General features: G+C 41.8%; 1 protein-coding gene and 2 non-coding genes across 3 annotated transcripts; all 3 read right to left on the minus strand.

The window, feature by feature from the left end:
* On the minus strand, positions 1–74 carry TRNAI-AAU. The gene has a single exon. It is a non-coding gene; the product is annotated as a tRNA-Ile (tRNA).
* Positions 75–421: 347 nt separating this feature from the next.
* TRNAL-CAG lies at positions 422–504 on the minus strand. The gene has a single exon. It is a non-coding gene; the product is annotated as a tRNA-Leu (tRNA).
* Positions 505–1,451: 947 nt separating this feature from the next.
* Positions 1,452–21,135, minus strand: TTF2 (transcription termination factor 2). Its single transcript, XM_042866831.1, has 23 exons — positions 21,108–21,135; positions 20,911–21,022; positions 20,598–20,684; positions 18,644–18,710; positions 17,182–18,150; positions 16,287–16,413; positions 15,449–15,637; positions 15,065–15,222; positions 14,867–14,948; positions 14,484–14,597; positions 13,380–13,530; positions 12,619–12,724; positions 11,373–11,563; positions 10,463–10,616; positions 9,635–9,726; positions 8,833–8,915; positions 8,054–8,193; positions 7,158–7,328; positions 6,633–6,691; positions 5,595–5,748; positions 3,865–3,947; positions 2,789–2,863; positions 1,452–1,842 (listed from the first exon to the last, which is right to left on the minus strand). Exons 1-23 carry the CDS (start codon positions 21,133–21,135, stop codon positions 1,701–1,703), a joined length of 3,534 nt encoding a protein of 1,177 aa, XP_042722765.1. The 3' UTR covers positions 1,452–1,700.
* Between the last annotated feature and the right edge of the window lie 1,391 nt (positions 21,136–22,526).

The raw sequence follows: 22,526 nt of genomic DNA on the forward strand, positions 1-22,526 counted from the left end.
TGGCCCGTACGGGGATCGAACCCGCGACCTTGGCGTTATTAGCACCACGCTCTAACCAACTGAGCTAACCGGCCCCCTTGCTGCTACTTTACGCCACCTCTGATCCCGCTTCCCTCACCAGGTGCAGGCGTCTCTGCGACCACCGGTGTAGTCTCGCGAGCAGCACTTTGCCCATGACAGGAACAAAAGCGCAGGCATAACGCGTTTCCTCGGCAAAGCCTCCTCCCTGCTCTGCTCGCTATCCGCGCTGCGGAATAGTCGATTCTCTCCGCAGCCCCTCGCCCTTGGCCCCCGGTTTGGCAGTGCCCTCCCTGCCCTCCTCTGCCTTCTGCTCGTCCTCCGTGCCGGCGCGGACTCGAAGCCCCACAACCGAAAGGCCGCAAAGCAAGGAAAAAAAGAAAAAATAAAAAGCGAAAACTATTGTCAGGAGTGGGATTCGAACCCACGCCTCCAGGGGAGACTGCGACCTGAACGCAGCGCCTTAGACCGCTCGGCCATCCTGACATCCTGGTGATGGCCCCCAACCGGCCCACCTCGGCCCCGCGCTGCACCCAGCGCATGGATAATCAATGCAAAGGCAGAATATAGAATGGTTAGGGACAAAGATGGGGGAGATGAAAGCAGGGAAATTTTGCTAGCAATGAAAAGTAGTTGCCTAGAAACATCGCTCAGCAGCATATATTGGTTCTGATGCAAGAGACAGGATTTGAAACTCATCTCCAACTGAATAATAATAATAAAAAAGCATCGCTTAAGAAAGAATAGATCCATGTTAAATAAATCCGTGTTGTGAGAGGTAGCAGGATACATTTTTCACACAGAGGTGGTGACGCACTGAACAGGTTGCCCAAGGAGGCTGTGGATGCCCCATCCCTGGAGGCATTCAAGGCCAGGCTGGATGTGGCTCTGGGCAGCCTGGGCTGCTGGTTGGCGACCCTGCACATAGCAGGGGGGTTGAAACCAGATGATCATTGTGGTCCTTTTCAACCCAGGCCCCTCTATGATTCTATGGTATGAAAGGTTTGCACTGAGAAATCTTGCTTTACTTAGTATTTAGAAGAATGAAATAATCAGAAACTCAGGACACTTTCTGTTTCATAGGAACATAAGAGAAATCTACTCTGCTTGAATCAACATTTTGAGCATAGTAGAGAAACCGCATCTTCACTTAATATAAAAAGTCCTGAGAAGAACAAATGAATAAAGTATTCCTCTGCATCCTTCATTTTGTTACTGACAGATTCTAAAGTTGCTATCATCTTCCCTTACCATTATCCTCAAAAAGACTTTTCTTCCTGATTTCTTCAAGCCAACTCAGCTTGCTTTGTTTCTGATCTTTTCTCCCTTCCACTCATCTCTCTTGTTCTTGTTTCCTTTAGGACTGTGTTCTTCCTGTCTTGAAGAGGAAAGAAAGTTTTCTAACTAAAAAATGTACACAGGAATCCAAGAAATAAGCAAATATTTGCTTTTATTGTTTTCTTAAAAGTGTTTAAAATAGCTTAATTTATAACGATTTTATTAACTTTTGGATACACAATCTCATTTTTGTACTAAATTGCTAATGTTGGTAACCTTTCTTTTTCCTAGAAGTTACAAAATGTAGTTATTTATCTAAAATAAACAACCACCTTAGAACAGCATTCCTGTGTGCTGTTACCTGAAGGTATAACATCACTTTCCACTTCTATTGCAAAGGACAATTAGATGCCAAAGAGAGTTTTGAGGTCAGCCAGAGTGAGCTTTGAGGTTTCCCCTTTGCCTGCCAGCACCTGTTGGGCAAGACCTTTCTTCCTGGTCTGGAGTTGTACGATCTTTTCTTCTACTGTTCCTTCACAGACAAACCTGAAAATCCAAAGCCACATCGCATCAACTGCTAGGAAAAAATTGCTTACAGAATGCTGACAACTTTCTCTGTAAATGTCCAAAAGTTTGTCTCAAATATTAACAGCTTAGTATGTAATTGACAAAATATACCCACCCACAAAAACAACAGTTCTCCCTTACTGTAACTGAGGACTGGTAGGTGCCAGCCCTGATTTGGTCTTACACATAGATGTTACAACATTTCAAATAAAAGTCTGATGTAATTTAAGCCTCAACGTTGGTCATCTGAAGCAACAGTAATTTTATGATAAATTCCCATAATGGTGGTGTGATAACAGATGGCACCTTTTACACTAAAAGCATTATACACAAATCAGTGTCTCAGATTTCAGGTGCTTTCAACTGAATGCGTTTACAATAACTGAGCTATATTTCCCCACCTTAACATTATAGATGTTACAGTTTTTTCTATAGGCCAACCTTGCCACTTGTTAGAAGTGCTCTATATGTTACTTACAATAGACAGGTCCAGGCTTAAGGAGCATGGTGGCTACCTCTAGAATACTAATTTAAAAAAACATCAAGAAGTATCCTCAAATGCTTATTGCCACGAGATTCCCAACCATCCTACAATGCTTAGTTATAAGACTGTATGCTCCAAGACAGATCTGCTTATGGAAGAGCCAATGAGATGTGAGACTATTCCTGCCCCCAATACTGTTTGTTTTTGGTGGGGTGTGTTTGCTTGTTTTTTAAAGTTTAGCACCACAATTACTAAGACCAAAAAGTTTAACATTAAATAGCCAGAAGCAATGTGCACTCTCTCTCAGTGCTCAACTCACAGTCCCACTGAGTTTGTGCCCAGCCTCACATAAAGGAACAAGCCTCAAAGGAAGGTCTTGTTTCACAAGCTAAAGGCAGACATGACAGTACATGACTAACAGCTCCATCTACAGGTGCAGACCTGTGTATCACCACATCCTTCTGCTGCCCCACTCGGTAAATGCGGTCGCAGGCCTGTTCCTCGAGTGCAGGATTCCTGCAAGGAAAGGAACAACTCACATAAGCCCCTAGGCTGTGTTCAGGAATTACTAAAATACAGGTGTCTTTACACTGCTCTTTTTGTCTACCTCCAGAGCCTTCTGTTCTCTTCCTTTATAGAACTACAGCCTCCTCCCACATTACCTCAGCTTTACTAGCTTGATGACCAATATGCACCCAACACTATTTCCTTTGCAGGTGACCCAGTAACCGGGAAGGTTACTTTACTTCCTGGAGAAGTAACCTGCTGCAACTCCACACAAAATCAGCTGTCTGAATTAAACCTGTGTTCCATGCAGCCCCTCACTTCTGACCAACAGTTAACGCTGACAGGAAGCTGAGGAGCTGCTGAACAAAGAGTGAAGCAGGAAGGCAAATTCCTGAAAAAGGCTTTTGCTCAAGAACATTACATAAGAAATGGGTGGCACACAGAGGGAGTCGCTTCCTTATTGTAGAAATCTCCCCTAAATGCTACCCAATAGCTAGATTATGTACCAAAGCATGTTAGCCTGCTTTGGAGATTCCCACTTGCAAAAGGGTAGTTAAACAAACAAACAAAAAGATCAATAAAATGTGGTTCTGAATGATGAAAGACAGCATAAATATCAGGAGTTCATACTGCTTTCATAGCTCTGTAAAACCCAAGGCACGCTAGCTACGCTTACTGACAACGCTCAAGACAACCTTATTTATTTCAATACAAATTCCCTATGGGCTTTACTGTACTTTTATTTATTGCTGCTTGAAATTTAAGCTAGGGATTTTTGCCCAGCAGGACTGTACTTCATGGCTGTGTGCACTGGATAGACAAACCCAAGATAGAGTATTTTGGAGGAAAACTACAGCAAAACACTTTTCTACAACTAATCATTAGCCTTTACACTCAGCTGAACTATTCCTTCCTACTCAGCTGTATCAGAAGTCACAACACACATGGTGTGGAAGAAAGCAGCATGCCCTACATAATTCCTCATAGATGGAAATTTTATTTTTCTTTACCAATGCATGTCAAGGAGAAAGAGGTGGTTTCCTCCAGTCAAGTTCAAGCCAACACCTCCAGCCAGCAAAGAGACCAACATTACCTTCAAAGACCAAAACAGAGATAAGAGAAAATTAATGCTTTATATATGCCACATTAATTTGAAATAAAGACCATACCAAAGGATGTTTATCCTATTTATATGTATGTATTTATTATGTGTCTGGAAGCCTGCCAGATGTTACTTAATGAGACACAGAAAGCTGTAAGAGAAGAGACCAGAAGATAAGACTCTAAGAGAGACCAGCTTAACATTCCACATCTATTACACTGACAAATGTTTAAGGACTAGAGAAAGGACTGCAAAGTTCATCCTCTCTCCATGCCCCACTTAAATGACTGGCCTTTCTGATGACAGCCTGTTGCCAACAATGGCACCAATTAGCACCCGCTATGAATTAAGAATCAGAATTACTTAAAACACAAGCAACTGGACTGAAGTGGCCTGCCACTCATTTCACATTGCTTACACATAACCTAAAGTTTAGAAAAAGATGAGTAGCTGGGAGGAAAGGGAATACAAAAGATGATCAATTGAGAGAAGATTCTTGTACAGCAAAAGAACTGAATATGTTAAGTACAGAGCTATTTGTTATATATATGTATTGCTGAATTTCACAGTATGTTAAAACACTGATCTTGTTCAAGAACTTAGCTATTCATATAGCTTGTAGAAGTCGTCCTCTGTTTAAGTTCAAATCCAGAAGGAGAAAGATTGCTTTCCAGACAGCAGCTTGTTTAAGAAATCCAGAAAAGTAAACAAACTAATGCATCACTTACTCCCTTCCCAGTCATAGATCTGTCCTCAGAAGAGGCAGCCTCTCCTGCCTAAATTACAATGATGTCAGTGTTTAGATCAAAGTGTACCACTATGAATAATGAATTTGGATTCAGACTTCTTCGGATATTTATTTGGCAAGTTTCCTTTCCTTGGCAAAAACAGACTAGGAACTATTTTCATGAAGAGCCCAAACACTGTAGTTCACCAGCATTAAATATATATATATTATATATAGATAGATAGATATATATAGAGAGAGATATATAGAGATATATATATATAGATATATATAATATAAATATTTATTTATTTATTTATTTATATTTGAAAGTGAAAGAAATTACAGTGAGGTCACCTTATTCTGCAATCCCATCCCAATTCCAGTCTCTCTATTCTTGTACTGGGGTGAGATATGTTCTTCTTAATCTGTCTACATTCACAGTTTCAGCTGTTACCCTCTCTTCTCAAAATAGATTACAGCCTGGCACAAGGTACCTGCTGTGCTGCAGAACAGCAAGAAAATCTTACAGGTCCCTTGGCAAGCAGGGGATATAAAGAAAGAGATCTGTTCCAGTGCAGTGACATGAGTTGGAAACAACCAACCTGTCCAGAGTGGAGCTAACTGGCCTCATAGCTTATTCAATGCATCATTTCATTGGAAGATTTGGGCAGCCTTTGTACTAATTTCTAAGTCCTCAGTTCAGAACAGTTAACATCCAAAAGGAACTTTCCACAGCTGCTCCTGGTCATTATAAATTCTACATCTGTTTTTACAGCTACCCCTTTCCCTGTTGATCTTGGTACCTAGATATCCAAACGAAAGCAGTGCCAGCAAGTGAAATCATGAAGTCACCTCTTGTAATTGCTCATAACAATACCAGTAACTGCTTCCCTGCCATGATTTCATACCTGAGGCCCTTTGGGATTGTTATTGAACTCCTCTACCACATCCATTCTCTGTTTAGGATTAACAGAGCCATCCACCATTGAATACTTCAGCCCTAGTCTCTGGAGGTGCACAGCCACAACTTTCAGCATGCTTGTCCACTGAGACACGACAACACTGGAGAAAGAGAACAAGGAGTTTAGAACAGATCCTATGTGTAGTCTGAGAGCTTGGTTATTGCAGTGTCCCACCCAAGAGGACAGTGCACTATTCCCAATTGCAATCTGGGCACAAAGTCCCCTCTCAATTCAGAAACAGATTCACTATTATTAAGTGTAGTGCCACAACCTGCTGCACAGGGCTAATAACCAACATACTTAGTCAAAGTAACTCTATTTTCTCCACTGTTTTTGAATTTTACATTGCCAGCCATCAATCTCAAGTTGCAGCATTTTCCACAAAATGAATTAACAGCAAACACCAAATTCGATTTTCTCAGGGTCTTTCACTCCCCACATTTTTTTGTATTAAACACTTTGGAAGGCAGTCATTGTTCAGTAAGTTTTTTTGTTGGAGAACAAAAGTAACGCTGGTGTTCTCATTCTTTTGGTAGGAATATTCTTTTGAAGAGAGTTCGCACCCCCCAGGCCCTGTACATAACGACACAACTGTAACTACTTTCCAGCCACATATCTCTAAGTACATTCAACATTGTTTACCAAAAACAAGCACAAACCCCTGGAAGTAGGATTGGCGCTGAGGACAAACACTTCTCTGCATGATTAAGTTCTCAATTCTGTTTTAAGTAGAAAAGAGTCTGCTTGGGCCTCAAAGCTCAATATTCCTCACACACTCCCCTGCTACATTTACACTAATTTACTTCTTAACTTGTTCTCTTACGTTTTACTAGATTTTTCTCAATCAGCTTCCATATATTATGAAATGGCTTCACCATTTCACCATTCCTGGAATCTGTATTCAGTTGTTTTAAACTACGAACACTGTCAAAAGACACGCTTCTCTCAATCACTGAGACTTAATACAAGGGCACATTTACTGACCTTTTCTGAGACTCTGGGTGACTCTGAATAGTTTTCAGTTCAGCTAAGAGGTGAGATACCTGCAAGAAAAAAACTAAAATTGCTTGATATCATAACTCAAGTCACGCTTAGCTGTTCTTCGTGAAGCAGAAAGTGATCAAAACAACTCTTTAACTGTATCTTTTACCACGCTCTGACTTTCAAGATACATTCATAATTGTAAGTAAGAAATGGAGTCACACAAACATCTTTTACAAAGTCCAGCATTTCTGTGAGAAGTTATTGCAACCTCTCCTCTTGCTCTGCACAAGCACCATGCTCACATGTAACTATTTTCTAAACTGCTGGGAATCCAGTGCTCAGGATTTTCGCTGTTTCATCAGCATTGTCAGGTTCTCACAGTTTTATTAGAAGTATCCATCAAACTTCTGATTACACCTGAATTGTCAGCTTACCTTGACCTGCAACATGTGACAATTCATTAACAGTTTAAAAGGAAAAGTTCTGAAACCAAGCTTCTCAAGGGAGGCCAGAAGATCAGAATACCTTGGTGCTCTCCTTGGTGATTTCAAAGAGATCTGTATTAAAAGCTGTGCCATTGAGGTAGACTGTTGACTTTGAATCAGGAGTCTGGAGCTCAGACAAGGTCAAGGCACTAAGTTGTTCCTCAATGGAGAGAGAAAGGCCTTCACTGGTCAAATTAACTTGGTCCAGAGCCTGCAAGAAAAATGCAATATAATAAGAGATGTCAGCCAAGCCTGAGATCAAATTCAGTACTGATCTACAGTCTGTGCAATGCCTACTGAAGTCAGTGAGTTGGAAAGAAGCTATGTTAGACAATATGAATACAACACCATAAAGAAACATTACTGGGTCAGACCAACAGTCTCTTTATCCTCATATTCCAGCCTAAGCAGGATTTTGTAGGGCAAGTACATGAACTCAGCCATCTTCTGTGATCTGGTCTCAGAACCATCCCACATCACTCAAGATTTGTAGGATTCAAGATATTAGGGAATAAATCCCTGCTTGTTCTCTTAGTATCTGGATTTACTTTACAGCTTATTTATACTGCAGAGCATCAAACTTTGGAAAGATCAGCCTCCTTAATGCAAGGCAACTTCAGTCAAGGCGCTTACAGAACTCAATCACACACAAGCCACTGACACTTTTCAAGACTTGGTTAAGATCAAGACTTATCCTTTCCTTTGCCATTAAAAGTCTATTTATTTATTTGATGCAAATAAAGCCGTTTCCAGAGCCACAGCCTCCCCTCACAGGTCACGCTGGGGAACTCAGTAAGGTTTATGCACACCCTACTGAATGTGTCCATTCATAAAACCCTAGAGAAGTGAACCAGCAGTGTTAAAAAGTTCGTTAACTTACACAAACATTTGAGTAAACCCCTCCACACCGCCACTATTACAATACAACACAATTACCACTTTCAGTAAGGAGAGATGGCAGCAGCACTGACGGAGCCTCAACAGCATAGACAAGACATGGGCAGTACTTGAGACTTGGGAAGCACTTTGAGAGCTTGCTAGAAATTCCTTCTGACTGTACCCAAAATCTTGTGCAACTGCCAATAAGCAGAGAACAACAGGAGATCTTAGAGGCACTTCCAAGCACTGCCCAGCAAGCATTTTGAATCAGCACACAAACACGCATTTGATTTAACACAGGAACTCAATCTCCCTTAAAAACAAAACTAAAAACAAACAAACAAAAAAAAAAACAGGTGACAACAAATCAAAGCACTGCATTTCTTATACTGGCACCTCTTCTCTGAACAATTACACTTTTGTTTCAGAAGGGGAGCCAGGGAAGTTAAAAAAAATTTCACAGAGCTACAAAAGTAGGAACAGACCTTTGGAATACTGATTCAGTCAGTTTTCAGTCACTACCCATTACTACCAACAGACTTTGATAATTGTTTTGGTTTCCCTTGATTCATACCTTCTTTTATTACCCACAGCAAATGAACAGACTGGCAGATTTCTCAATACCTAAAAAGGACTTCTCTGAAAGCTAAGCAGGACGAGGCTTCATAAGGGCTTCAAACCCCAAACCAAATTCTTCATAAGAGCATGGAAGCAGCTAAGCATTTTTCCAAAGAATGTCTAAACCTTGATGCCCCACAGGGCCAGCTTTGTTCCTCATTAACTGTGCACTTAAGAGTTACTTCTGCAAATATTTGCATGGGAGGGCGTGCTCAAACCTTTCTCAAATGGGTTACTGCCAGCATGCTCTCTGCCTTCATTTTTCTGCTCTTGCCGCTTTAGGTAGGACTGTAGTGTTGACCTGGAAAAATAAGATAGAGACTGTAGAATTCACAGCAAGAAAAAAGGCAAGATGCACTTGAGCTAAACAAGCGAGCTGTCGATGCGTTAAGGAACGTTTCATTAATTATTTACTTTCTCATACTCTATTAATGTACTTTCCTGACGTGCGAGAGAGTTTTGTTTAACAAGATCAAAAAGAAAGATCCATTTTGGAAAGCATAAGGTTAGTAAGCCTGATTATCACAATACCCTGAAATAACAGGAGGCACGGCCCAATAGACAGTGTTCTTCATAAAAATACAAAAGGACATCTTTAAATATATAGTTACAAGGAAAGAAAACTTTACAATAGCACTGGTGAAAGAGACCCTGTGAGAACACAAGGTGCTGCTGGTTTGCTTTACAGCCACCTAGAGAGGCCAGCATAACTTCAGATCATGTAAGTATCACGAGGTACAGAAGACGAATCATCTCCTACACAGGTGCTGGGACATCACCATTTAAAAAGTACTGTCACAGTTCCAAGAGTTCCTCCATGGCAGGAGGGCTGGAATCAGATTTTCTTTTTCAATGAAAACTATTCTGCAATTCTATGCTTGACAAATAGTCAGAAAGGGGGAAAGAATAACCTGAGTTTGTCCAAAAGATTTTCTTATCTAAAATGGATTAACCATTCTAATTTTTCATATCAGTAGGAAACAAAAACACAACATACTTTATTTCTTTTCACGTTCATACCTGGATCTTGCAAAGAGAACATTGTATACAGACTGCTCCTCTGCTGAAAGTTTTAACTGATGCAACTGCATGCTACGCTGTGGCAAAGATACCTGAAGATACACAGCATCAGATATATATAACGCAGAAGATCTTATACAGCATCACAAAAACCAGTATCCCAGTATTTAACATAACATTCAATGTCTCTAATGAAAAAAACAGCTACCTATGAAGTCATTTATTTTAATTAATTATGATACAACACAGATAATTCTGAGTAACCTGGTTAACACTCAGGATGAAAATCTTTATTCCAAGTCATAACAAAAGGCTTGAGAACTAAGAATAGGCTGCTGTATAGCAGGGGGAATTAATTTATTGCACTACAAAAAGTAGTTTCTCAGCTTCCCATTTAGAATCAGACAGTAATCGAAACGATACCTTCTGAGGTTTTACAGACACACTGATAACCTATAACTCAGATTAACAGATTATCTATAAGGAATAATGGAGAAAGCCAATGCCCCAGTACACACCAAACCCATTTCACACTCTGCAGCTTTAACTCAGGGATTTGGCTCAAGAGATCTAGACAGCTCTCCATTACATGGATATCCACTTGCAATTGCTTAACACATTCTCTTCTGCACTTGATTTATAACTAGAAGGTTTCATTTTTCCATATATTTCTGCATTCTGGATAAGCAGACACCGCATCCCACAGGGGTTTATTCCTCTTCCTCAATAGAGTGCAGTAGACAGGAAAACCCACCCATTAGCAAATATGCATGTGAAGGGTTAACTGCTGCTGCAAGGAAAGTGATGAGATGATTGTCTAGGTCTTACCAAGGGCTTTCCAGTGGAATCCAGCTGGTCCTTAGTTCTCCGTAATAAGAGGCTCCTAGTTAAAAGGCTTAGCCTATCTCCTCCCTTCTTAGTGTTGTTATCTACCTGATATTTCCACACTTTGTATTCATCAAAAGGAGAGCAACGTAGGAACCTAAAACAGAAGATAAAGGAACTTCATTCCAAACGAAAAGATGCTCTTCAGTTACTCCTGAGTGACCAAAACAAAATTCCTTGTTATCCAAAGCAAACAATTTCTAATTCAGCAAGGAGCAATAAAACACTTTCAGTTCAATGACATCTATAACTTGTCTGGACCAGAAGAGGCAGAAAACTCCTTCACACACAACAAGGTGAAGAAGAAGGTGTCATTTGCGGATAGCAGAGGCTTTGCTCTGACAGTAGTGAAGGTGTGCTCAGAGTTTGATGATCCTCTAGATATTTCTTTCAACATCACTGAACTGATCGACAACACTGTGAGTCTGAGGACCATCAGTAGCACAGCAAAAGTGACATTCTGACTGCATGCCCATATCATCATCTTAGCCCACTATAACTCAAACAAAGCACGTCAAGAAGCACATCCACTTGCCAAAAAGCATACTCATTTGTTAATTCCAAATTATTATGAACAAGTATCACTGCACAAACATTATCATCATTAACATTGGTTTTGCAGATATTCTCCTTGAAAACGTAGGAAATCTTAAGTAATTTTCCCTTTGAGTTTCATACAAGCAGAATAGTTTCACACAGCAGTACCACACGGTCCGGTTCATTCACTGCCTCTGCCTCACTATCCCTGTTACCTCAGGGATCACTCCAACTATGAAACAACTTCAGCACTTTGTCAGTGAAGAATCACTGGAGCTGAAGTGCTATCCATGTGCCTCTCATGAGGTCACCTCACCTCAGAAGGGAGTACATGTCCAATAAGTTGTTCTGTATTGGTGTCCCAGTGACAGCCCATCTGGCAGTGGCTCTCAGCTTGCACACAGCTATGGAGGTTTGAACCTTTGGATTTTTAATAGTGTGAGCTTCATCCAATATAACTCGAGCCCAAGCTACTCTGAGGAGAGGGGAGCAGTGAGATGATCCACTCTGAAAGAGAAAAAAAACAAACAATTTTTAACACAGAGCAATAAAGCAATAACCTTACTAGAACCTCTAAAGAGCCACAAGCAAACATATTTCCAGCAACAAACGTTTTCTTTTTGATAGCAGTAATCTGAGCTCTGAGAGCCATGCAGATTATTTAAAACAATCATCACCTCTCCGATGCTTCCATGAAATTTTCTAATCTGAAGTATATGTGTTTGCTTACTCATGATGGCTATTTCTAGTATTTTCCTGTTGTTTGTTTGTTTTGTTTTTTAACTTTTTATCTCCCTTCCCAAGAGTGAATATCAGTAACATTTTGCTAGGCTGGGACAAAGGAACACATAACTATTCCACTAGGCATATATAAATAAAAGATTTTAAAACTTACAGGCTTATAAACACAGGATCTCCCCCTAAAGGAGAGCCACCTAAAGGCTTCAGAAAATTCAAAGGCTTGTTTGCTCTAAGACCTACATATGGATCTGCACACAGAGGTTGGAGGCAAAAACATCCAGCAAGGGACTTGCTCTCCACTGCATACCCACATTCAACTGGCATTCAACAATCACTTTATTTTCACAGCCTAGCAAATACACTGCTGTTTCCTCACGAATACGGAATGTAAGTTGCCTCCATGTCAGTTCAAACTGATTCAGAGCCTGAGCATGACAGGCTTCTGGTAGTTTAAAGGAGCACTAGCGCTTCCAACAGCAAATACCAAGCAGCAGATTCAGCATCCTTCATAGACTTGTCTCTAAGAGTACACGATTCATCACTGCACTCTTAAAATTACTCTTTAATATATTTCAGCTGTGCATTCTGTGGCACGACAGAACAGGTTTATTGCATTTTTTTTCACGTCATCTGTCTGCACCTCACAATACTTTCTCTCATGTCTTTGTTTTTATTTTGTAATCACAATAGTGTGCTTATGGAAAAAAGATTCTTGCCTACTGCTCATTGTAGCACTAGGTGTTCCCCGAAACAATAACAGCTTGCATCGCCTCAGAACAAAAAGATTTGGACAATCTTTTATCAACAGCATGGCTTCTCACCTCTACTTCATGGTCCTTAGCAGGGAATTCCCCCTCCTCTTTGCTTGTGGGAACCTCCTTAGATAGAAGGCTGTAGGTTGTGACAACAACATCATGTTCAGAGAGCCTGCATCAAGGAACAGTAAGAATTAGAAGCAAGAACAAACACAGAATTCATTTTGCAAAGCAGACAAAATGCATGCTCAGGGTTTAAGAATAATATGGTTCTACAAGAACTATATGCAATTGTACAGAAGACTGAACTTCACTGCAGGAATGACAAATGGTCTCCATTTTCTGGATATTGAATGCATATACAACAAACTAAACAAGGCAGTAAGAGTCAGATAGAATCCACACCACGTCAGATGAACGTTACTTAGAATGTGGTACACAGAAAAACTGCTCAGAATAGCCTGAAACGGTATAGAAAAGTTGCAGATGTACACATAAGGATGATAATGTAACTATAAAGCACAAGTATGGAAGAAACTGCTACTTACTCTCTGCAAGCAAGAGATGTGCATTAGAAGACACACACAGTTTTTGTTACCAGGAGTAATAATAGCCTACACCAGAACGACTTGGCATGGGTACAGGTCATAAAGGCTTTACTATATAAAATATGAGAGCAGACAGCAGCCTGACCCTCTGAACCCTAAACATTTCCATACTCAGATTCTTCCAACATTTTACTGCCACTGAATTTCAACTGATGAACACAGTCTCTTGTTAAAGGTGTATTTAACTTTTCTTGGTCATGCTTACAGTTTAGCACTTACACTTCTGCATGTTTATCTCGGTTTGGCCCATGGTACAAGTAGACCCTCAGTTTTCCAAAGCCCACACGTCTGTCAATTTCTTTCTTCCAGTGATGGATCAAGGATGCAGGACAAATGATCAAAGTGCTGCATGAAGGGATAACAGTACAATCTGCAGGAAAATATTGCAGGCAGGTTTTAGCATCTTCACATTACTCTACAAAAACAAATTTTTTGGATAGTCATGACAGTTAAGAAAATTGCTTTTTGTGATCAGTTTCTGAAGCAGATATCTCCACATCACGCTCCTGGGGACTGTCAGCTTCGGGAGGAAAAAAAATTCTACTTAGACATCAAAGTGTTCTTGTAACTCATTCAGAGTTCTGCTATAAATCTAGGCATTTGAATAAACAGTGAGATTAGAAGTCAGGAAATAAATCTCTTCTCAGAAAATGGCTTCAAATAAATACTTCTTTCTTGTTCTAAAAGACTGACCTCACCATTTTGAGCCACGTTAAAAAAAAAGAAACAAACAAACACATAAAAAACCCCTCAGTTGTTTGTTTTGACAAAGAAACTTTCAAAACACACACATAAAAAAAGCAGCCTAAGTAATTATATGAATATGGGGACAGTGACAGGTTGCTGACACAGAAACGATAACTCTTTTTAAAAACAAACAGCCAAACAGAAAACCCTCTGTAACTCCTGTATCTCTGTGAACAAAGAAATAATTTTATGAAGGGAAGGAAAAAAGATCAGTCACAGAGAGGTGAGGATTAATTCAAGTCCTTACACTAAGAAAATTATGCAAACATTCAATACTTTTTCAAAACTGATTTTACCTGATTTGGTAAAATAACCAATAAAAATACCTGAAGTATATAAAGTAATGAGCAGGAAAATCCTACACACTCAGCGCCACTGATCAAGAGAAAGGCTTTGCAAGGGAGTAAAGTAAACACTACTCCCAATGGAATGTTCCTACAGAAGGGAAGTAAACACAGATAGAGTTTGTTGGTTTTGTAGTCTTTAACCTATATAAATTACAACCAGAACGCTTTATGCATTTCAAATGGGATTACATCAGAACGTATGTATTGTGTAATACAAACAATTCTATACCATTTCTGGACAGCCACATTTCTTGCTTCTTGCTTTCTTTCTCTGTCTTCACCTGCTTCTGGCTCAGAATTAGAGCAATCATTGTTAGAGTCTTCCCCAGGCCCATGTCATCCGCTGGAAAGAGAGACACGCACATTACGATGACCCACAGAAATGTGTGCCTAACACATCTACACTGAAGTAACTACCAGAGCAGCCAACACCCTGGCAATACTGAAAACAGAAATACACGTCAGTTCCAGGATGTAATACAGTAATGGGTTAATAGCCCCTTTACACATCCACAAAATAACAAGTTGTTGGCCTCAAAGTAAGTTACACGCCAAGTTTTTGCTGTATTACGTCTTTCCCTCAAAAAGGTACTTTCCCATTCTGTTGCTCACCCAGAATTCCTCCACAAGGCCTTTGACTCTCTCTCCAGAGCAGCCATGCAAGTGCTTGTCTCTGGTGCAGCAGCAGTGGAACCTGAGAGGATGAGACAGAATTAGAAGGAAACACCTCGCGAAGTTCAGACACTTGTGCTTCCTGTAGGAAATCACCCAGCTGAGCTGTCCTACGACAATCCATCCTTGTCAACTCACTTTCAAACCAGAGGGATCCTCAGCTACTGTCTGCTCTGTTGGACAGGATTCTAGAGATTTGTGAAGATGATTAATGGCATCACTTGTTGCGCTGTGCACGGCCCTAATTCGGTCTTCTGTCATTCTTCCTCCATACAGATTCTGCACACCAGAGTTCACTGAAAAGATAAAGTATTATACATGAAGTGTTTTTATAAAGCTAACTCTCCCTTGGAGATCTTTCATCTTAGGCATTTATCACAGTAGCTACAAATGCCCAGGGCAAAATATGCAGCTCGTGCTAACAAAAACGTTTCAGTAACTGTTACACATTCACAGTTTGCAGGATTCTGTCAGGCCTAGTCCTTGTCAGCGTTCTTTAATGAATAGGCTTGCAATACTTACTTCCAAAACCACGGCCAAAATATTCACTGGAACCCAAGGCAGCAGCAGAGGGGTGACTGTGTGAGCTTGAAGAGGACCCTGCCTTATGATCCCCAAGAGGCAGTGGTGTTATCAACTTCGTACCACCCGGTCTGCTGAATGAGTTAGGCAAAGGTTCCCCACAACGGCCACTGCTTGCACTGTTCTCCCCTTGAGAAGAAAGGAATTGCAGGGTGAAGAAGTTGAACAATGGACCTCATAGCCTTGCTTTACAGCACAAAGAAGGACCTTCATTTAGCCCAATGGCTTGCAAAAGTTTATTAACTTGCCACAGTCATCTAACAGCAGGGTAGTGGGTTACCACATTGGCTGAGCCACCACAGCTGTTCACATGCATGCTCTTAGCTTGCTCCTGCTTGACAGCCAATGCAGTTCAGCTCAGGCCTCAGTGTATGGTTTATACAGACACAGTGAGCTTTGCAACTGTGATCAGATTAGTACCTACACAAGGTCAGTTGTGCACGATGTTTCTGGTGTTCCACAGTTCCTGTCAGAAGCATCTTTGAAAAACAAATGGCTCAAGAAATCTGATTTGTTCCCTCCTTCCTGGAGAAGAATCTTGCTTAAAATCAGATCTTGCATAAGGCATTGTGATTGCTTGTTGTTTGGAGGAACCAGAAGCTGCTTATCTTGCTTATGTTAACTTTTATGTTCAGACACAGCTGCCAAAACCAATCTCCTGCATAAGCAGCATGGCTCCACACGGCAACAAAGTTGAAGTTAAACCTTAACTGCCAAGTTCTCAGAGAAACAAAACATTCTGCAAAGTTTTTGAGGAAAAGAAAATAAATATCCTTACGTTTTTCTGTAGTATCTGTTGTTGAAATGTTAAGAGCACTGAGTGCAGCTTCCAAATCCTGTACTTGCTTTACTAACCGTTGCCCTTTATCTGGCAGCACCTGGATGTTCACTGTAGCCAAGGTATTCTGCAAAAAAAAAAAAAAAGGGGGAAAAAAACCAACAATCCCAAACCTGAATGTGCTTTACAGAGCTTTCTGCCAAGAAGAAAACCATCAAGGAGTTAGAGGTTCAAAAACATTCATCTTCTACCACAGTAATTCCTACTTGAATGAAGTTCTACAACCTCCAAAAGCATTTACGTGCCATTTGGTGCAATTAAATACTATTCTAGCAGAAGGGAAATTAGCCATTTCTATACTTCAGAAAAGATGGAAGGATGCAGGGCTCCTCCTTGTCTTCCTACGAAACAGGATGGTCGGCTAATCAAGTAGCTCAGATGATCTTAACATCTCACAAAGCATCCAGCATCCAAACTACGTGCACATTTCTATACAGACAGAAGGCATATTTAATCCTAGTGTGAGTTTTCATGGCTACATCACTCTTTCTACACAAGCCTATGAGAAACAAACACATTATTTAAAAAGGCTAAGCTGGCTGCATAGTTACATCTTACACAAACTAAGTATAAGGGACACACAAACTCAGGCAAGTTAAAATTAAGCACACCCAAATGCAGATGGTTACATTGAGGCCACTGTCTCAAGTGGCTTAAAAAACGTGGCATGGGTTCTTAAGTCCCTCCCTACAGCCCACTCTCTCATATGCTCCAAATATTTCAGCAGTTCTACTGTGGGGATACAATATTCTGATCGCTATCAAGAGTGAAAGAAGTCACCCTGAATAGGGAACAAAACAAAACAAAGTAAGGAATAAGAGGTAAAATATGTTACCTTCTTCTGCCTCAGCTGGATTTCAAGATGGTTACGAAGAGCCTCAGGGTCTCGGGGTCCTTCCATGTGAAGTGATGCTGCAGCTCCTAGCAAAGATGTCTCCTGGGTACTCTTCCCTGATGTTTCTGCAGGAACCCCTCTTGGTTGCAAACCCTTAACTGATTTCTCAGGTTCACTTTCATCTGATGAAGAATAAACAAGTACTACTTCATGACTGTCACTGTCAGAAACTTCATCAGCAGGTTGTTCCAGACTTGGCCTGACTTGTGTCTTGGATGGTGCTGTCCCTGCTCCTTGCTTTGGAAGAGTACATTGTGATGCTGCTTGTGGTACTGCTGTGGAAGTCGTGTTTTCTTTTGGTATTGCTTTCATCTCTCCATTCTTTCCACCAATGCATTCTTTCACTCTGGTTTCTCTATCCCCACAGTTTTTTAAGCTTTTATCCGTGAACTTTTCTTTCTCTGGAGACTTGCTATTTGTACTTTGCTTTTCAAAACTGACTGGGAAGATTTCGGATCTGCCACCTGGCTCTTTCTCCACACGTTCAGATTTATTGGATTCCTTGCCACTTCCTCCATACTTCTCTTTATCCTGATGGGTATTTTCTCCTTTCCAAGTCTCAGAAAGACAAAGTTCAGATTCAGATATTGTGTTTCCCTTAAGTTCTGAATCACTCCTACATCCCTTGGATTGTTTTTCAGTTTTCAGCCCTTCTGGATGTTCCTTCTCTGTGGAAGAACCAGAGGTGGACTTCTTTTCTTTATGTGACTCCACCACATTACCCTTTCTCGCTTCAACTCCTTTTGCTTTACTTTCCTCTCCACTGCCTTGCTTAATTTGTTTCCAGGATGATGCTTCACAATTCTTGTCTATCACCTTGAATGGATTTCTTTGGCCACTGGGATTGAAGACAGGTGCCTTCTTGGGCTGCAGTTCTAATTTTTTTGATGGTTTGGTACCTTTTGAATCCTGCAATACACATAAGTAGGTAAGTGCTAATATATCAGTAATAAAACTTGCTAATTATACACACAATCCAATTACTTCAAGCAAGGCTTCCTTGTCTATCAACATCATCTTTCCTACAATTTAGCAAGGGCAGGATAAACATTTTGCAAGGAAAAAAGAAACAACACTGCTGCTTTCCTGCTGCATTCCCATGGTGTCTGGGGATCAAGTCCTAACAGCACCATTCTCAAGAAAGAAGGATGGCTGGAAAGCAAACCCAGGATTTTCCTTTTTTCTGTTTTCAGGTTGTTTTTTTTTTTTGAAGACTGAGGAACATTGATTACTTCCCACAATTCAGAAGTTAGAAGTCTCAAATGGAGGACAACAGACTGATAAGGATATCAACTAGAGAATACAAAGTCTCTCACTATGTGATCTTGGAGGCAATTATAGTAGTTAGAATGAAGTTACGCTGGAATAAGTTGATATTGCAATATAAATAAAACACTCGTACCTGCCATGGCACACTTCCACACCATTTCTTCCCATTCAACTTACTGTTAACACATCGGTAAAACAACCTATCAAAGAATAAAGCAAGATTTGAAGCAAAAGTGTCATTAGAGGAGCTCTAGCCATTCTTTAAAAACTAGTGTGACGCTGAAAACATCACTTGATCTGAGATTAAAATCCAGACTTCTGCATAGCAAAAATCATGAATGATGGTAACAATCCTTGCTACCCAGTTATCATTCCCTGAATATAATTCCTTAGGGCATGGGGGTTTGTTTTGAACCACAGAATGGCTTAGGTTGTAAGGGACCTTAAAGATCATCAAGCTACACCCCCCCTGCCACGGGCAGGTCTGCCACACAGCAGATCGGAGGCCATTCAACCTGGCCTTGAACGCCTCCAGGGACGGGGCATCACAAGTTCCCTGGGCAGCCTTTGCCAGGGCTTCACCACTATGAGTGAAGAATTTCTTCATAATATCTAACCAAAATCTCCCCTCTTTTAATTTAAAGCCATTCCTCTTGTCCTGTCACTATCTACAATGCAAGAAGTCAGTCCCCCTCCTGCATATAAGCTCTCTCCAAGTACTGAAAGGCTGCAATAAAGTCTCCCCTGAGCCACTGGTTCATTTTAAATCTTGAAATGAAAGCTAAAGGCGTGCTACAAATTGCTGAAGTAAAAACACTGTCTTATGTCCAGATGCTCCAAAGTCTCACGATTTTTAGGCGTGAGAAAATGGCTATTCTACCATTATGCCACACAGACTACTTAGACTGCAGGATTGAGTGCACCCTCAACAACTTTGCTGATGATACCTAGCTGAGCAGTGCAGTCAATACAACAGAAGGAAGGGATGCCATCCAGAGGGACCTGGACAGGCTTGAAAACTGGACCCAGGAGAACCTAATGAGGCCAAGAACACAGCGCTGCAATTGCGTTGGGACAATCCCAGATATGACTAGAGACTGGGAGATTAACTCCTTGAGAGCAGCCCTACCTTGCAGCCTGGAAGGCCAATGGTATCCTAGGCTGCATCAAAAGAGGGGTGAACAGTAGAATGAGAGAGGGGATTGCACCTCTCTACTCTGCCCTTGTGAGGCTCCATCTGGAGTACTGTGTCTAGGCCTTGGGTCCCCAGTACAAGAAGGATGCAAAGCTGTTGGAGGGCATCCAGAAGAGGGTCATGAAAATGATCAGAGGGCTGGAGCACCTCTCCTATGATGAAAGGTTGAAGGAATAGAGATTGTTTAGCTTGGAGAAGAGAAAGTTCTGGAGAGACTTCATTGCAATTTTCCAGTACTTGGAAGGAACTTACAAGCAGGACTTCTTACATAGGTCGATGATGATAGGACAAGAGGGAATGGATTTAAACTGAAAAAGGGATGGTTTAGGTTAAATGTTTGGAAGAAATTTTTCACTCAGACGGTAGTGAAGCACAGGCACAAGCTGCCCGGAGAGGTTGTGGATGCCCCATCTCTGGAGGCATCCAAGGTCAGGCTTGATGGGTTCCTGAGCAGTCTGATCTAGTGGCTGGCATGCCTCCACAGAGGGGAGGTTGGAACAAGTGGCTCTGTTAGGTCCCTTTCAATCCATTTTATTATTCTATGACAGACTTAAGAGAGATATTCTTAAAACGGGCAGACAACAAGGTCAGCTGCAAGAACTCGATCTGAATTAATACTGCTGAATTTGATGCAATCAAAACGAAACTCTGATGAACCCAACAACAAAGCTACGTTCAATTCTGTTAAAAAGAAGCGTTAATGAATCACTCAGGTGTATATAATTGAATATCATTACTAACAAAAAATAAAGAACATTTTGAAAAGAGTAAGCCAAGTCCTTAAGTCCAGAGGTTATTTTTTAGCTGTAGAAGAGAAGGTCAGCCATCCCCACACAGTTCCAGTCACCCACATCTGTACAGCCAACCTTGGCTTCTGCTTGGAGGAACTTACTGGTACACATCTCTGTGCTGCTGCTGAACCAGAATTTGCAGCTCCACCATGTACCCCTCATGGACCAAACAGTACGAAGGAGGAACACTGAAACGAGGAAAGGAATAATAAACACAACACGCGCCATCAAAGCCACAGCGACCAAAAGACCGACTCGGGACACGACACTCGGAGCATCTTCTCAAAGACGATTTGGCAAAGAAAATAAAGCCCACAAGTCCTGACACGACGCAGGTTTTCCCTGAGGCCAACATCCAAAGCCCTCGGACTCGCTCAGCCCCGCGGTCCCTCCCGCCCCGAGCCCCTCACGCACTCAGCCGGCAGGACGAAGCCGCACGGCGCCGAGCCCTGAGCCCCGCACACGTAGAAGCTCTTCCCCTTGTTGGGGCCATCGCGGACGCCGGTCTTCAGAAGGCAGAGGGAGCCTGCAGGGCGGAGAAGAGCGGGACGAATTAGGCACGCCGCCGGCAGAGCTCCTCCAGAATATACCCCCTACCCACCGCCCCTCACCGTGTTCCGCGCACACCACCGCCTCCATCGCCGCACAAGCACCCCGCCCCCCTCCCTGCAAAACGACCAATCACACCGAGCGCCTGCGGATGGACCGCCCGATCAGGACGGGACAGCCAATCGCCGCTGCGCTCTGACTTCTCTCCGCCCCCGGTCTGTTTCTCCTTTCGAAAGGGCGGGAGGAGGGGGCACTGCTATTGGCTGGCGCGGACATGGGGCGGGACTACCGGCACCCCAACGGTCGCCTAGGCTGCCTGCTGCTGCCGTCGGTTCCGCCTCAGGCACTCCAACCCTCAAAAAAATCGCCTGCTTTTCGCTTGGGTGCCCACGGTTGCGAGATTTAAAGGAAGGAGACCTCGATTTACTCCTCTCAGCTGAGAAAGCTGTCTTAACGTTAAGCTCGGTGTGCCTCCTGACTTGCCGAGGCCTCTGGGCTCACTGCGGCAGACTTCCTGGGCAGAGACGTGTTCCTCACCACAGGGCTCTGGGTGTAGAACGGGCTGCCCAGGGCAGCAGGCATAGCCCTAAATTCAAGGAGTGTTTAGATTAACAGGAGTGTAAACAAACATCTTGAACCATTAGAAACTTGTTTTTTTCTTCTGTATTTCAGATGGGGGATATAATTTTACAAACTGTGTGCATTACCGCATTAACTTATGACAAGTGAGAAAATGATGCTGGTAGTAACAGAGAAATGGAGAGGCTACAATTTGATTAGCAAAAATATTAACAACATTCATACTAAATAATGGATTAGTGAAATGAACACTGAGAGCCCAATTCAGTACTGGTGTGAACAGCTGCAGCCTTGCTGACTTGCCTGAAGACTGAATTAGGCTCAGAATTATTCTGAAAAACATCCTTTTTATAAAACACACGTGATTTTGTGCGCTCACATGCGATGTGAAAATTTTTGCTCCTAAAAAAAACCTATTAGTTTTGGCCTAGCACTGACTTCACATCACTCACTTTTGCTCTTTCCACATTCACTCAACTTGTTTGGAAGCAGGAACGTGAAAGAAAAGAGATGCAGATAAAACAATTCAAGCCCTCTGAGGGGAAGCACATACCTTAAGGAGCACTGACCACTATAAACAAGTACGACTGAAGTATTAATGACAGCAATAATAACCTCAGTGCAAGGCATTTCCTGGCAAATAGTGGAACTTGGGTTTTGAAGTGCCCCCAAGTGTCAACTAACACACAGGAATAGGGAGCTAGTACACACACACTGCTGCTTAGCACATCAGCTCTCCATCCAATCCACAGCTCAGTTCATTCTGCATTATTCAAAGAGCTATCTTACGGTGTTTATGTGTTCTTTAAGAGCCCATTCTTAATCACCAAACCACATACTGAATTTTAAGCATGCAATTAAATCTTACGTGGGAATGTCATGGATTCAGGCTAGTTCAAAAA

Source organism: Lagopus leucura, unplaced genomic scaffold, assembly GCF_019238085.1.
Source record: "Lagopus leucura isolate 7727_CA_CO unplaced genomic scaffold, USGS_WTPT01 Super-Scaffold_100001, whole genome shotgun sequence".
Taxonomy (NCBI): domain Eukaryota; kingdom Metazoa; phylum Chordata; class Aves; order Galliformes; family Phasianidae; genus Lagopus; species Lagopus leucura.

Coding starts and splice junctions, on each gene's coding strand:
- TTF2 (XM_042866831.1), bottom strand. CDS start 21,135: ATGGAGGCGGTGGTGTGCGCGGAACACG. Junction 5,749..6,632: donor CACCCAGAGTCTCAGAAAAG/GTCAGTAAATGT, acceptor CTCTTTCTCCAG/TGTTGTCGTGTCTCAGTGGA. Junction 2,864..3,864: donor TTTCTCCTTGACATGCATTG/GTAAAGAAAAAT, acceptor CTTTCCTTGCAG/GAATCCTGCACTCGAGGAAC.